Raw genomic sequence first — 14,707 nt, 5'->3', positions numbered from 1 at the left:
TCAATGTTAATCCTACCCTGCACCTCAGTAACGTAGACACATTTTAAGACAGCGCAGCTAAATGTGTACTCCAAGGTACTTCGGGAAATTACCTTGTAAAGGGAACAGAGTGTGTGGGGCTGTATGAGTGCAGGGGGAAGGGGGAATAGCAGACATGCCCTCAGCCTCTGACGTGAAGCAGCTCATATAATGAAGAACACATAAATTCATCATGATTAGTGCTCCTGCAGCTATAGCTAAATTATTGTAAACTTAAAATCAGAAGTGTGAGGGCTGGAAACGATTCAGAGTGGAACTTCTATTCCTAGCACTTATATTTTAAAGCCTTTAAAAAGCTGTGCACCACAGCTGCATGTTGTGTATGTAAGTGGGAAAAGGAATGAGCAGGAAGGAAGCACAGAGGAACCTGATCCTCAGTTAATGAGAGGGTTGCTAAATTGTTTCCACCTAGTAACAGAAGAGGAGGGCACCTAAAGGGGAAAGTGTATTGTAAAAAGTTTAATTTGCCTGATGAGGAGCACTGTTAAATTCACACTTTCTGAGACACGCCCAGTTGCTGTAAATCTCTTTCCCCATCCCCACAGTTTCTAAACCATGAGCCTCGCAGACTGAAGTCATTGTTGATAACGTTACAGGAATGAGCACGTGGTTGTTTACTGCTTCAGCAAGAGAGGTATCTGAAGTTTGGAAGGTAGTTGACTTCAGGGTGGCACAGTGGGTAAGGTTTACTTTCCCCAGTCATCCACCTCACCGTCAGGGCATAGAGAGTTGAACTGTGTGGCCAACAGCTACCGAACTGCTCCAGTTTGCTTTAAAACGCTTTGTTTTCAATTCTTACTAGTTTTATGTTGACTTCTGTGTGTGCAACTGAGAGATCCAAAATGTCTCAAACATCTGATTTTTGGGCTGGGTAAGCTGATGTGTATTTTCTGTGTTCTTTTCTCACCATTTGATAAACCTCTAAGCATTTTCATACATGTGTGAAGTTCAAGATCCTTCCTGAAGGGGAACTTGATGTCTTTCTTCTGATGACATACATTACTACAAGGCTGCTGAAATCAAGGGAGAGCTTTTCACTGATTTTTGAATGAGCTTGTTGATCTGACCCTTGTTTGCTCTATACTCCCTTTGAGTAGTTAAAAGAACATCCATTATTCTCAATGGGCTTTTACTGAGGTATGTTTACCTAGCTGATTTTCAGTTAATTTTCACTTCCTTGGTCATAACTATAGAAGTTACTGTCCTTTTGCTTACTTGAGAAAAAGAGAGGAAGACTTGGGAAAAGGAGTCCATTTCCAATGTGCATAGCCTAACATTATCTGAATCCAAAAAGAATTAGTTCTGAAACATGATGGATTTTACTACTCAGTAGCCGTAAGAAAGACATTTTATAATATGGATATGTTTCCCTCTCTCTGGTATGCTATTCCTTAAAAATTGTATATGGTTTTAAAACAGCATGCAAAGTTTCATAAAGGAACATGAATGTCCATTCATCTCTAGCACAAATTCTGCACATAAAGGTGCAAATTTATTAATAGTTCTATTGAATTTGTAACTATTTATAGTATGTGGAAATCTAAAAAAAGTTTCAGGGTGGATTTGTGGTACCTTCAAATATCTGGACTGTACTTTATATAGCTACTACTTACAGTCTACTATATGTGACATCTTTTAAAGTAGTTGACATATCCATCAGCAAAACATGTCAACACAATCATGTTGATCCCAAAGATTTTAAGGGTCTGTTGTAGTTTGCCGAGTGATTAATCAGTAACCAAGAGAAGACTAATAAGAAGCTAACACAGATGCTTACAGACTATTGGATAAATACTATAGTATTCATTTTGAAAACTGTAATTTTGTGAACTGTATGCTGAGGGATAAAAGGATCCATTATTTGAATTTTCCAAACAATTTGTTTCTATGACTTTTATTTTATGTCTTCCATAGATGCTACTGTAAGAAACTGTACAAACTCTTTTACTAAGTTGACTACCATTAAGGAGATGGTTAGTAGTGAAGAGAGAAAATATTGTAGATATTTGAAAGTAAACAGACTGTTGATAGAACAAACCAATGCGAAAACCATGATGCAAACTCCATTTGTGCTAGAAAACACAAGAATGCTCTTGTGGACTTTAGCAAGAACAGAGAAGGTTTTTGTGATTGACCACATGTAAAAAGCTATTACTAATCCTAGATGTTGCTGTTTCATCTGCATTTGGTAGCTGTCCAAATTACTGCTCTAAATTAATTTCCACAAGCTTCTTATAGAAGATACCTATTTTGCTTCAGTAGTTCTTCTAAACTGACTTCGTGTGGAATTGGACGGTTTTATCCATTAGAGAAACATGGATGCCCTTCCACACAGGATGAGCAATGATTGAAGGTTTCCTAGGAAACACAGAAAATGGGATATATGCAAAGAATGCACACAAAGTGGATTCATTCATGCTTTAGAAGCCTTTATTTCATTGAAAGACAGAATATTTGCTAAAAAAGAAAGTGTATTAATAATCAACAGTATGAGAAACAGTACATTTTAATAAAACTCAGGTGTGTTTCTAACATATTTTTAATATTTGTACTTTTGTAATTAATTTTTGTATTTTTGGAGGCTATTTCTTATATTGTTCTGTAATATTTTTTGATTAATTTACCGAGTGTGTAGTTTAAATGTAGAGTTTTTCATTTAGTGGTGCCTGCTGGATTTACAAATTGAGGAAAAATATATTTAGTTGGATTTCTTCCCATGAAATAACATTTCAATTAGTTCAGCTCATGCTACGCTTTCTATTCTTATAATATTTTTAAGCATGAAATAGCTTTAATGTTAAATGTTTTGGAATCTGATGCCTCATTTCAATATTGCAACTTCAGTAGCTTAATGAGTGCTATGTAATTCAGTGCAGAGGAGGCTTAGAGTACTGCTTAGCGTGCAAATAAGACCTCATGGAGAATACTACCTCTCTTAGTGAAGTAAGCCTTAGTACAGGCTTTGCAGCAAAGCTCCTAGCGATGGGTTTGTTCTCCACTGGGGTACATATCCTTCTTTTTTCAGAGGTCTTTTCAGAAACAGCCTGCTTTCAAGCTTCATACCACAGACGAGTACAATAAAAAGTAAATTCTTTTGAACGTCTAAAATACTGGTAATAATTGTAGAAAGCTGAGCTACAGACTTAGAATGATTCTACAAATAAATCATAGATAATTTAAATGGCATTTATGTGATTATAGTAGATGGAACATTTTAGAGGGAAAAGGGACTCATCTGGAAATATATGAAGCTGTAGTGTGAATCACATGGTTGAGCTCTCCTGCAGTCACTGAGTATCACCGAGGTTCCATGGACAGATAAAGATTCACTTGCAGTGTCATGCTTTGGAGTTCAGATGCTGTACAGTCTTGAATGTTTTTTTCCTAGCTTAAGTTTGGAAGATGGACCACTGTTTAGCCTCATGTTTCTGTCAGTGATTTTATTTATGTATGTATATAAAAACTGATTTTTTCCCCACTGAAAGACAGCAGATGACATTGTAAATTTTTCAGTTAAGAAAAGGAAATTGTGTACTAAGTAGGATATTTATAGAAGACAATATCAAAGCATAAGAAAATGTTTTCAAACAAGTGTTAAGGGGTAAAGGATTGGCTAGGCCTTGTAAATTCCTGATGATGGAGCTTTTTATTTTCAGGAGAGATTTTCAGTCTTTTACTTCTCTTGGAAGTTTTTGTTGAAGGTCTTTACTTGATATTTTGGAGTGCTGAGAATGATATCAATTGATACTTAGCAACCTAAACATCAGTCCTTTGCTGTAAGGAAAGCTTATGGTATTTATTTGTGTAAGCACTATTAAAAAATCACATTTAGATGGAATGAATGATACATACAGGTTAGCAAAAAAAAAAAAAAAAGCTTCAAAGTTTGTGCATCTTGTGTAGCTGACAACAGAGAGATAAACTTGGGCATTTTTTATCCATGCCTTATCTTTTATCAGATTTTGAAACGGTATTTCTCCCTTAATGCTGTACAACAGATATTTCAATATATAGCACGCAACTGAATGAACTAAATAGTTGCATGCTGTTGCTCTCAAAATCTGAATAATAGACCTTTATTGGCAGTGCTGATGTTCCGTTTTGTTTTTAAACAGTTTGCGTAACAATATGCTCTCAACAGCCTCTCTTTACCACAAATAAAGGAAGCTATTCTACATCAGATTTAGGTCAAGAGTTTCAATTTCAAGAGAAAATGCTGTGTGTCTCCTTTGAGGGTGATAGAATGTGGGATTTTACATCTCTGCGTTCAAAGCTTCTAGGAATTCTCTCCAACCATCAATAAATAAATTAATAAGTGAGACTAAGAAAATTGTTGGGTCCATTCAAAACAAGTATTTTTTAAAACAGAGCATCATTTGATTTCTACAAAATTGTGGTAATTTTTTTTGGTCTGTTACAGAGGAAGGGAAAATCTAAGCAGAAGCTAAAATTTCAGAAATTCATACAGCCCGTAGAAATTTTGCGAAACATTCACTCACTTCACTGTATATTGAGTCACCCATAATAATGTTACTGAAGAATAATGTATGTCTTGAAAATTATTTAGATTTAGAATGACATCAGGAAGTAGCATACTGATTATGCAGATGTATATAATTGACACTCCCGTTGAAAAGAGTTCATTTTCAGACTGTCCTTTAAATCCAGAAGTAGTTTGCTTTTTTAAACTCAGGAGGATATTTATAAACTCTTTCTTAGAAGCACAAGGAACATAACACAGCAGGGCTTATTCATTACTGATAGATCAAGGGAATGATGATACAAATATTAAGAATTACAATAATTTTTTAGTGATGGTCTTCAGCACCATAGTTATGATGCTGAGTTTGAGTCCTCTTGTAGATGGTGCTGCCTTTTGTTAGAAATGAGATAGTAGCGGAGGTTGAGGTGTTGGAAAAAGTAGTAGCTGAAAAAGGCTTTTAATTTATGAAAAGGGAGTTAGTGGGCCATGAATTATGAAGCATCTCAGGAAAGAAGTGTCTCAGTTGCTAGGAGAGTACAGCAGTTTTGTTTAAATAGCACCAATAACTGATGGGAAACAGTTTTTCATGTGAATCATATTTACACTGTGCAGTAGTTTGATCCCCAAACCTGAGTAATAGAAGGCTATGAATAACAAGAATATACGGATTGTGAGAATTGTTGGCAAACAGAGAGTACTGAAGGGAAACACAAATTATCTTTGAGATTAAAATCATGCCTTCCTAATGGCTGCAATCACTGAGAAAGGAAGGTTATCTGCCTCTCTATAGATACCTTTTTTTCCCAGTTTCCTGTAATGTACGTGGTTCTAGGTGTGGTCAGCCGTAGAGTACTAGATCAGATGGACCCTCTACGTGTCCAAGAGTGGCATTATCTTTATGGCTGACTAGATCTTTACCATGAAATAATTTTAATATTCAATGAAGTGTATAATTGAACGGTGCAATACTCTTATATCTGTTTTCTTTAGAAGTGATACTTCATTTTGGTTCATTTCTTCAGAAGTGATGCTTCATTTTATAAAACATTTTGCACTTTTAAAGCCTTTTATTCTGATTTTTCTGTTTCATTGCTCCTTCCATTTCTGCTAGTGTTGTTAACCTCACATGTATTCAGCAGGAGTAAAGCTTCTGTATCTGAGGAAGAACAGTGCAAAACATGTGCATTTTCCTATTCATCTAGAGTGTAAAAATGCATTAAGTATCAGGATTTATTCCCTCAAAGCTTGGGGAAGTTGTTCCTGCACAGGGAGAAAGATATTATGTGTTAAGCTTGGATCCATACCTATGCCGTATACTTAATATAACTGTAACTTGTCACCATCACTAGGTTTTTTTTTTCTTTAGTCTAAAAGTAAATACTTTGCAGCCAATGCCTGCACATGTATAAAAAGAAGTTTACAAATTTTGACTTTGTATTGATTTAGGAGTTTTTGTGCTTTTAGGCTTTGTCTCTATTAACTTTCTGTCAGAACTTGGAAGGGTTTTTTTGTATAACATGCTAAAAGTAAAGCTGAATGTTACTGACATTGTTCCAAATAACAGTTAGAGAACTCTGAACTGGTGAGCTACAGAATACCAGTAATTGAGTATCCCTTATCAAGGTTTCTATTAATTTCATTTCCATCAGGTCTTTAAATCACAACTAATTTCTTTTTGGTGTTGTATGTATCATGAAGTAGATCTGTCTAATAATCTGTTAGACCTCTGTGTTATTTACCTTCATGAAATTTAAGATACAATCTCCAAATAAGTTCACCTTTCATTCAAAATCCAAGGTGGTTGCAGAAAATACCATCTCTCTGTGACTGGTATTGCTTCAGGAGTTTTTTTTTTTCCTTCATACATGTAACTCTACCAGTCAGACAAGGAAAGAAAAACTATTAGCAAAAGAGGGGAAATGAAGTGGTGCTACCAGTTATGGAACTGAATGCTTGGAAAGAAATAAGTTGAGCTTTTTGTATGTGATACGTGGAACTCTGTGTTCATCAGCGTAGGCACAGTGTATATATGCTGAACTGGATGTCCTTAGGATAGGTTATACAATCACAGAACAAATAAATATGTAATCAACGTTGTTATGTGACCAGAAAATGTTGTGGTTAATCCTGACGTATGTTTTGGATGTAATGGAGGAAAAACACTATGGTTCTTTACATCAGCTTTTAGTGAGCAGTGTCATGTGTTAGACCTGTACCCATGTTGTATCTATTTTTTAGTTGTTAAATATGTATATAAAAGTAAACAAACATGAAGCGCATTAGTGTAATTAAGGGCTGGAGGAAACCCATTGATCCTTATTTGAAACTGCTGATCAATTTAGCTTTACATCATTGCTGGATTGCTTCAGATGATCAGATAGAAATAGAAGTCAGTTCAGCTATGTTCTTCCCCCTATGTCTTTGGGTTTTGCATTTCTGAAGAACACGTGTAGTACATTCTCGTTATGTTATTTACTGCCTGGGAAGAAATCGGTGGGGAGGAGTATGGAAGCAGTGAGAGAGGGAGGAGATATGCTGTACATTTTTCAGAATCTGAAAGCGCGATGTTGAAACCATATGCTTCTTATTTGCTCTTAGGTTTTCAGAAAAAGCAACAATCGAATGGTTGCAGCTCTTTGAAGGTAGTGGGGTTCCATATGGCCCAATCAACAATATACAGCAAGTATTCTCGGATCCTCAGGTTGGTTCTCACCAAGTCTTTTCTATACATTATTACATGTGTTTTACAAATGCTGAGTAATGATCACTTTTCCTGCCACTCAGACCTGATTTCAGCTACTTTAAAATGGGATTTGAGAGTTATATGGTGGATTGAATTTAAGCCAATAATATGGCATAACAAGAAATAAATACATATCCTTAAATGAATTATATGCTTGGGAACACAGTTTTTGCCCTAATGCATTAAACCGTAGGTATTCCATGTCTTGTATGGAGTCTGTCTTTCAAAAATGGCTGGTAAAATGGGGAAAGAAAGTGTAAAACATCATGTAATTGCATTTTGACAGATAATATTCAGGAAAGTACCTTTCTTGCTGTTCACAAGCAACTGTATGGAGTATGGATAACCAGAATCTATACTGTTTGAAAAAAATGGGCAACTGTTTGACTGGAAACAGAAAGATGAAACACAAAAGTCATATGCAGAAAGATGTTAACCTTTTCTTGTCCTGGTGGTTTCCCTGGCTGAGAACGCTTTAGCTTTTTATTTATTTATTGTAAATTTTTCATCTCAGTGAATTGCATCTATACTTTATTATAAACAATGCTGTTACTTCTGAGTATCTGTAGAGTTATATTTTCTGCATATTCCCTGATCCCTACCCTTCTTTTCACCCTCTGTCTTATGATGGGTTAAAGGGCCCAACGCAAACCTAATTATACTGTCTTGAATAGTGTAAAAGAGTATTTTACAGCTATTCTATTGTGTGATGAATCTTCTTTTAATTAATTTCTAATAATGAGAGTTACCAGGAAAATGGTTGAACATTGGAGGGAAAAAAAAAAAAGCAGCCAATTTTGTACGTGTCCATGTCTACTGTCAAGAAGTGTTTGTCAGGATTGTGTATACAACTGTAGTCTTTGGGAAAGAAGATCAGGCAAAACTATATCTTAAGGAAATATGTTTATAATAAATATGTTTGTTATATGTTTATTACACTTCTAGAGTTATAAGACATGAGGTATAGGACGTATAAGTTTTTCTTCTTAAATACGCTCTTTCTCCTTAAAATGATGTAGTACCATGCTGTAAAGTATGCATGGGCCAAATTTTTCACTTCATAACTTTCACAGGGATTAATGTTGGGCTTTGAAGAACATCCAGCAAGAGTATTTTACTCGGAACACGATTGACTTGGCTGTACTTGGAGCAACATTGGAAAAATAGTCTTTGGGTTTTTTTGATGCTGCAAATTTTAAGAAGTCAGGTCCACTCTGAAAGATGTTTTTTTAAAACATAGTATGTTGTGGGATGGCCATTACCTCCCAAATTGAAAAGAGGTTAGCTTGGTTACCTTACTCTTGTTAGAATTTCCCTAAAAATCATTTATACATGTAGGTGATCCATAGAAGGTATCACAGTGCTTTGCAGTCAGATACCACCATATGGCAGGTTTTTCAAAATATTTTCCCGTAAAGGGGCATAGGATCTCTTTTTTCGTTTGGGTTTGTTTTTTTTTTTTTTCCCCCCTCATGAAACTACTTGAAAATGTCTTTTCTACACCCTTCTCTGAAATAAGTAGCCTTCAAACACTCTGTTCTTATTACTCTTGGAAATGAAATGTCAGCATTTGTGGCAATGGTGTATGTTATACACTTGTTTCACTTCTGGTGCTGTCTGCCTCCTTCAGCATTTTCTCACAGTTATTGTTCTGTTCAAGGGGCGGGGGAAAAAAAAAAAAAGGCTGCAGTTCTTTCCCCTTCTTTCTTGAAATATGGAAAAGTGTTGACATTTTCAGGTATTGCTCTTATGGCAAGATATTTACTTATATAAAATTAAGCCCCTCACTCCACCTTTGCTTATCTTAGACACCAGCCAGCAGACCAGCAATTAGGAGAGTAGCATACTCAGCCTCTTAAGTATATTTTTCTAATTTCTACACAAATTTTTATTTTGGTGATGAAGACTTCAGACCTTCACAGGTGGCTTCATTTTCCTGAGTCACTTAGCCATAGCTTGGATTTAGAGGCTTAGGGACAGTTTAAGCAAAGCTTTTCACCTTCACATTTTTTTCTGAACTGCAGTTTTTGCTGTTGTTCCTTGCCCAGTTTCCCTCCACTTGTTCATCTTTCTGCTGCTCTACAGACAGTGTGTGTCTGGGATAAACACACATGCTTGTGTATAGCTTTGCTGTTTCATAAGCCAGTTGGCAATTTTGGTTTCTGAAACGGCAGAAAGCGTAACAGTGCCCTGAGACTATGTCTAAGACTTGGGAAGAAGTCTAACAACACCTGAGAATCCATAATCTAGGTATCCTCTGCACTATGAAATCCCCGTTATAACAGGGAAAAACCTGCACCCACTAACAAGAACATACTGTAATCACAGCAAGACTTTTCTTGTGTGAAGCTGAAAGCAGTCATTAAGTATGAGAACTTTGTAAGCATTCTTCACAGTGCTCCCATTATAATATGGTGGGGTTTTTTCAGTCTCAGTTTAAATCAGAAAATACATTTCTAGGAAAGCTGTCACTCAGCTTGCATTTAATAACCTTACTTACTAATACTGTAGAACGAGTACAAACAGTGTGATGGAAAATGAAACAATTTATCATAGTGCAGTAATCTGCTTTTCATATTCATTTGCTTTCAACCATTGCAAAAACTCCAGAAAAAATCAAAACCGGTGATACTTCAAGACAGACAAACTCTAATCTACCTCTAATAGGTAATACTTAGGTTTTCCTAACCTCTTCCATTTTGGGCATTACCAGCAGAATTGGATCTAAACACAGTTCCATTTTTTAACTTCATTTTTTTGCCCTTGTCTTCCTATTTGATCTACGGATTTTGATATCTGTAATACAACCATCATTCATTGTAAGTGCGGCCTCACACCATTAGTGGCCAAGATGCACTCCATGGATGTCAACAATCATCAAAGCATATGCCAGCTCAGCTGTCAGTAACGCTGCAGAGGGTGCACCGGGCTGGTACCAGCCACAGACAGAAATCCTGGGAGGTTGGAATAATGCAAGGGAGGGATGGAAGCAAGTCTGAGGAGATAGACAAGTAAAGGAGATGAGTGAAATGATCTAATGGAACTTAATCAGCTACAGGTGGGTCGTGTTTTCAAATTTTATTTTAACTAAAAGGACCTCAAAACTCTGAAGGCCAAGAGTGGTATGTATAACTTCTATAAACTGAGATAAAACAACACATTTTTGATCCCAGGACATTTTGTTAATATCATTAACAGCTTCAATCATACTCCAAGTGAGCTGCCAAAAAACATGAAATTTTTTACTAAGTTGGAGTGCCGGGTGATACTGTTTTTTCCATGAATGGAGTGAAATGTCCAATTTTCCCACTGATTCTAATCTTTTATTCATTTATGAAGTTAAAATGAATACCACAGACATTGGTACTGCTAAGGCAATCAGTCTGTCGATAGAAATGTATGTGTGCTTGTGCGTGTATAGTTAAAAAGGCTGAGAGAAAGAAGAGCAGATTTGCTAGTTAAGGGAACAATTTTCTTAAAAACGAGAGGGAGGAAACTATGTTTGTAAAAGTTCTTACAAACTCTTAATAGTACAGTATAGACTATTTTAATGAAGCTTTTTATAGTCAAACTTTTTCAAGCTATTTTTTAAAAATGTGTTCTTTTAACCAGGCCAAGATAGTACAAACATTAAAGGAATTCTTAAAACATTTTAAAAAACTTACTAGTGACCTCAGCATGGTCCCATTTAACATACCCTGGGGAACATGTGTATGCAATACAATGTGGTTTGAGGTTTTCCAAACAAAACAAACTTAAAAGAGAATACCATTTTTAATAGAAACTGTTCAAATTCTCCCAAAAGATAAACCAAAACAAAAACAGGTACGCACTGTACTGCAGCTAAGTATGAAAGAACAAAGATCTTTGCTGGTTAATTGAGAGGACTGAAGGGGTTTTTTTGTCTTAAAACAGTACCCTCCCCTTTTTCACAATGTAATTTCTTTCACTGTTCTTATACAGTGTTATTACTTTAATTAAATGACTGGCATATATAAGAAGCAACAAAACAACACAGAACTATTATTGAGAGTTTAATAAATTGTTTGTTATCTGATGTTTTATCAGACTAAATCCATTCATGTTGATGAATTTTACTATATGAATGTTGCCAGCTGAAAATAAAAATGGAAGCCATACAGTGGTACTCCCCCCCCCCCCCCCCCCCCCCCCCCCCAAAATCTGTGTGTGTGTGTCCCCCTCCACCCTGCCAACAGATACAGTCATACCACACAAGTTGAATACATCAGGTGTAAGACATCACCCTGATGCATCACTTCTGAGAAATATGGGGAGGGAAATATCGGAGCTGAAATATCACAGCTGGCCCTGATTTCAGCTCCTGCCAAACACCTGCAGACTCTAAAAGGATACCAAAACAAAACTCCACCCTGTGGCAAGAGGCCATCCCTTAACAACCCTTCCCTGACTTTGCATCACTATAAAAATTAATTTAACATTTTTTACAGAAACCTTAGTCTTCCTGTCCCAGAAGGCCATTACAGTTCCTTTAGCCATTTCTCTGAATATGCCTCAGAAAAAAAAAAAAACATGGTAAATTGACTATTGAAATATTTGGTAGCTGGAAATTATCTGATGTTTTAAGTTTATTATTTGTGGAAAGCTATGAAGGTGGTAGTTTTTTTATTAACCTCCAGACCATCTCTTATTTTGAAAGTCATTTCATTTGAACACATCCTGGCAAAAATTTCCTAGCATCTGGTAAAAGCTTCTACAGTCAGTGTTGTGAACACACAGAACAGCAAAAGATATAAAATGTGTTGGTTTGTTGTTGTTTTTGTTTTGTTTTTAAAAATCTTATGTATGGTTGTTTTTGGGTTGGGTTTTTGCTTTTGCTTGTTTGGGTTTTTTTTGTTTTTGTTTTTTTTAAAGATATGACCATATTTTAGTTGTTATTCTTTGCTGAAATAGATTTTTGTGGCTCACTGAGGGCTGTCCCAAGCTGAATGAAATTATATTCATGTCCATAATACTGCAGGGAGTTTTTTTTACATGTAGAGGTTTCTATAACTGAAAAGCAGTTGATGAAGGCCTGAGGTAATACGATGTGTCTGGAAGTAATTCCTAACAGACAAGAGAAAGGGAGGAATTAAATTTTGCATGTGTCTACTAAGTAAGTAATAAAACTGGTTGGAAATTTTCCGATGGAATTTTTTTACATTTAAAAATGCCAGTTCATTGAAAGTGAAACATCCACATGAAGGTGTCTAAAATTCTATTTTGAAACAGAATTTCAGCTCTATTCCTGCCTGTCTTGCTAAGTTGAAAATGTGCACCGCCTAGCTTGGATTTGGTGTTTCAAGCCAACTTTTTAAATTTTATGCAATGGAAAAAAACCACACCACCAACCATACCCAACCTTTTAATTTTGTCAAAAGTACTCTTTTACACTAAATTACAAATGTTTTCAAGGTTTTGGTCTGTGGGATATTTAGGGAAGTAGACTCTGTTCTAAAGTGGAAAGCATTAAGGATTGGAACATAGTTTGAAGAAGTGAAATGGAAAATCCAATTCTAAGATTGTAGTATGTGATTCCCACATATACACAATTATGCAGGCTTTATGTGTGTTATGAGATAGTTCTATATCCAGATGTTATAGGAAGGGCTTGAAATGAGACCATTTGTATTTTGGTATGAGGAATATTGTAATAGGAAGTGTTTTAAAATCTTGGCTGTGGTGAATTGTGGTCCATGGCTATGCTGCGTTTTTGTGTGGTCTCTTACAGTGACTAGTAGAGAGCTTGTAGTAGAGAACTCTTGAAATACGATGGGGTTCTAAATAAAAATGTATGTTTATATTAATGATAGGCTTTTGTTTGTACGCACATTTAATATACATCCATTGTCTAGATAAGAAAAATAATGATAACAGAGGTAGTTCAACACTTTGTATTATGAGGTTTTGTTTCCACTCGCCTGCAACTTTCAATCAAAATGTTAAAAGGTGGTCACTAAACATGCCTCAGGTTTTTAGAGCCTGCCTTGTGATGCCATACGCTAAATGCGCAGCAGCCCTGAGTTCTCATGGATGTAAACAAAACTGTTTAAGGTATTCTTTGGTCATTTAAGATGCAATATTGTTGAAAATGCTGAGAAATGTAACATAGTGGTTTTACCATTAGTTTTCTCTGTATTTTGGTTTCTTAGCCATGAAATTGGGACTCATCTAAAAAGCAGTGTTGTAAAGATGCAGTAGTTATGCTTCTGGAAAGTATAGCTTCTAATGTGATAGCACCAGAGAAATAACCCTTTGGGAATTTTTTTTTTTTTATTGTGTGATTTGAGTGATATATATTAAAATAAGACCTGCAGCTACATCTTACTTATAAGAAATAAACCCACTTTTGAATATCTTTACTTCGCTGAATGAGGGAGGAGCCTGACAGGAAAACAGTCGAGTATGTGCTTAAAGATTGCACTGTATTTCTTTTGTGCAAGCAAGCAAATTATGCTTAGTAGCAGCATTCTTAAAGTTCTCTTCTAATTTCTTTTAAATGTGTACATATATGAGCAGTATGTCTTTAGCTAGTATTATTTGTGTATGCATTCCACTGAGGAAAGGTTAACATAAGTTAATAAGAATAATAAGAAAATATTAAGTTCTCAAAAATAGCTCATTAGAGGTCTATTCTCATAAAATACTAAATTGTGTTTAAAAATTACGTTGCAGCCATGGCCACTCAAAGGTACGAAGAGTCACCTAACCTTTTTGGGCATTCCCTTCTACAAGGAGACCTGTCAAAAAGCCATGCTCAGGTTTTGAAGCAAAGATCCTATTTTTGAAACCTGACAGTCGTTGTTAGGCCTCAGTGTTAGAAGTCCCTAGTGCATGTCACTTGTGCCTCAAACTCTTGGATTAGTTTCTGTTGCAGGAGTTACACACCGGTTCCACAACCTTGCAGCTCATCAAACTCATCAGTTGGTTTCAAATTTGGTGTCTCGCACTGCTGGAGTATGCTCAGAATAAGGCCATCCAACTTTAAGGTCTACTGAGCTAGATGATGTGTAACTTCTTAGAAATCCTTCACAGCCTGTGAGTCCGGCTCTCGCTTCTGTTCATGCACACTGTGTACATATGGGGTCGAAAGAGTTTTTAATTAACCCAGTTGTTGCATTTATCTGGAGTTTGGTGGGTGTCAGGTCTGTTATACATATGGGAAGGGGGCAAATACATGTATATGTCTATCTCATCAAGTCTTACAGCTTGAAGAGAGTTTATATGCTGAGGCAACTGATTGAATGATTCTTTAGAAGTTTGGGGGTTTTTTATATCTGAGCATTCACTGAATCATTGTCACAAAGTAATGGTCAGTTAAAAATAGCTATTCTTTGCTTTCCCCACAGTATGTAAATTGGGAGACTATCTATGCCTGTTGGTTGCCCAACTCATAAGATTGTAACAAATCAAGTAAGAAAACA

The 14,707-nt window shown here is 35.9% G+C and overlaps 1 protein-coding gene across 1 annotated transcript in view; it reads left to right on the top strand.

Annotated features, from left to right (window-relative positions):
- The window catches only part of SUGCT (succinyl-CoA:glutarate-CoA transferase), a 334,394-nt gene that overhangs the window by 139,374 nt on the left and 180,313 nt on the right, over nt 1-14,707 (top strand). The window contains exon 12 of the mRNA XM_074850026.1: nt 7,121-7,223. Within this exon, the coding sequence (XP_074706127.1) occupies nt 7,121-7,223 (103 nt within the window). The remainder of the gene's footprint in view (nt 1-7,120; nt 7,224-14,707) is intronic.

The sequence above is a fragment of the Strix aluco genome, chromosome 1, assembly GCF_031877795.1.
Source record: "Strix aluco isolate bStrAlu1 chromosome 1, bStrAlu1.hap1, whole genome shotgun sequence".
In the NCBI taxonomy this organism is placed as follows: Eukaryota; Metazoa; Chordata; class Aves; order Strigiformes; family Strigidae; genus Strix; species Strix aluco.
Note: the sequence above shows the minus strand (reverse complement) of the source record. Positions and strands in the feature narration are given on the sequence as shown.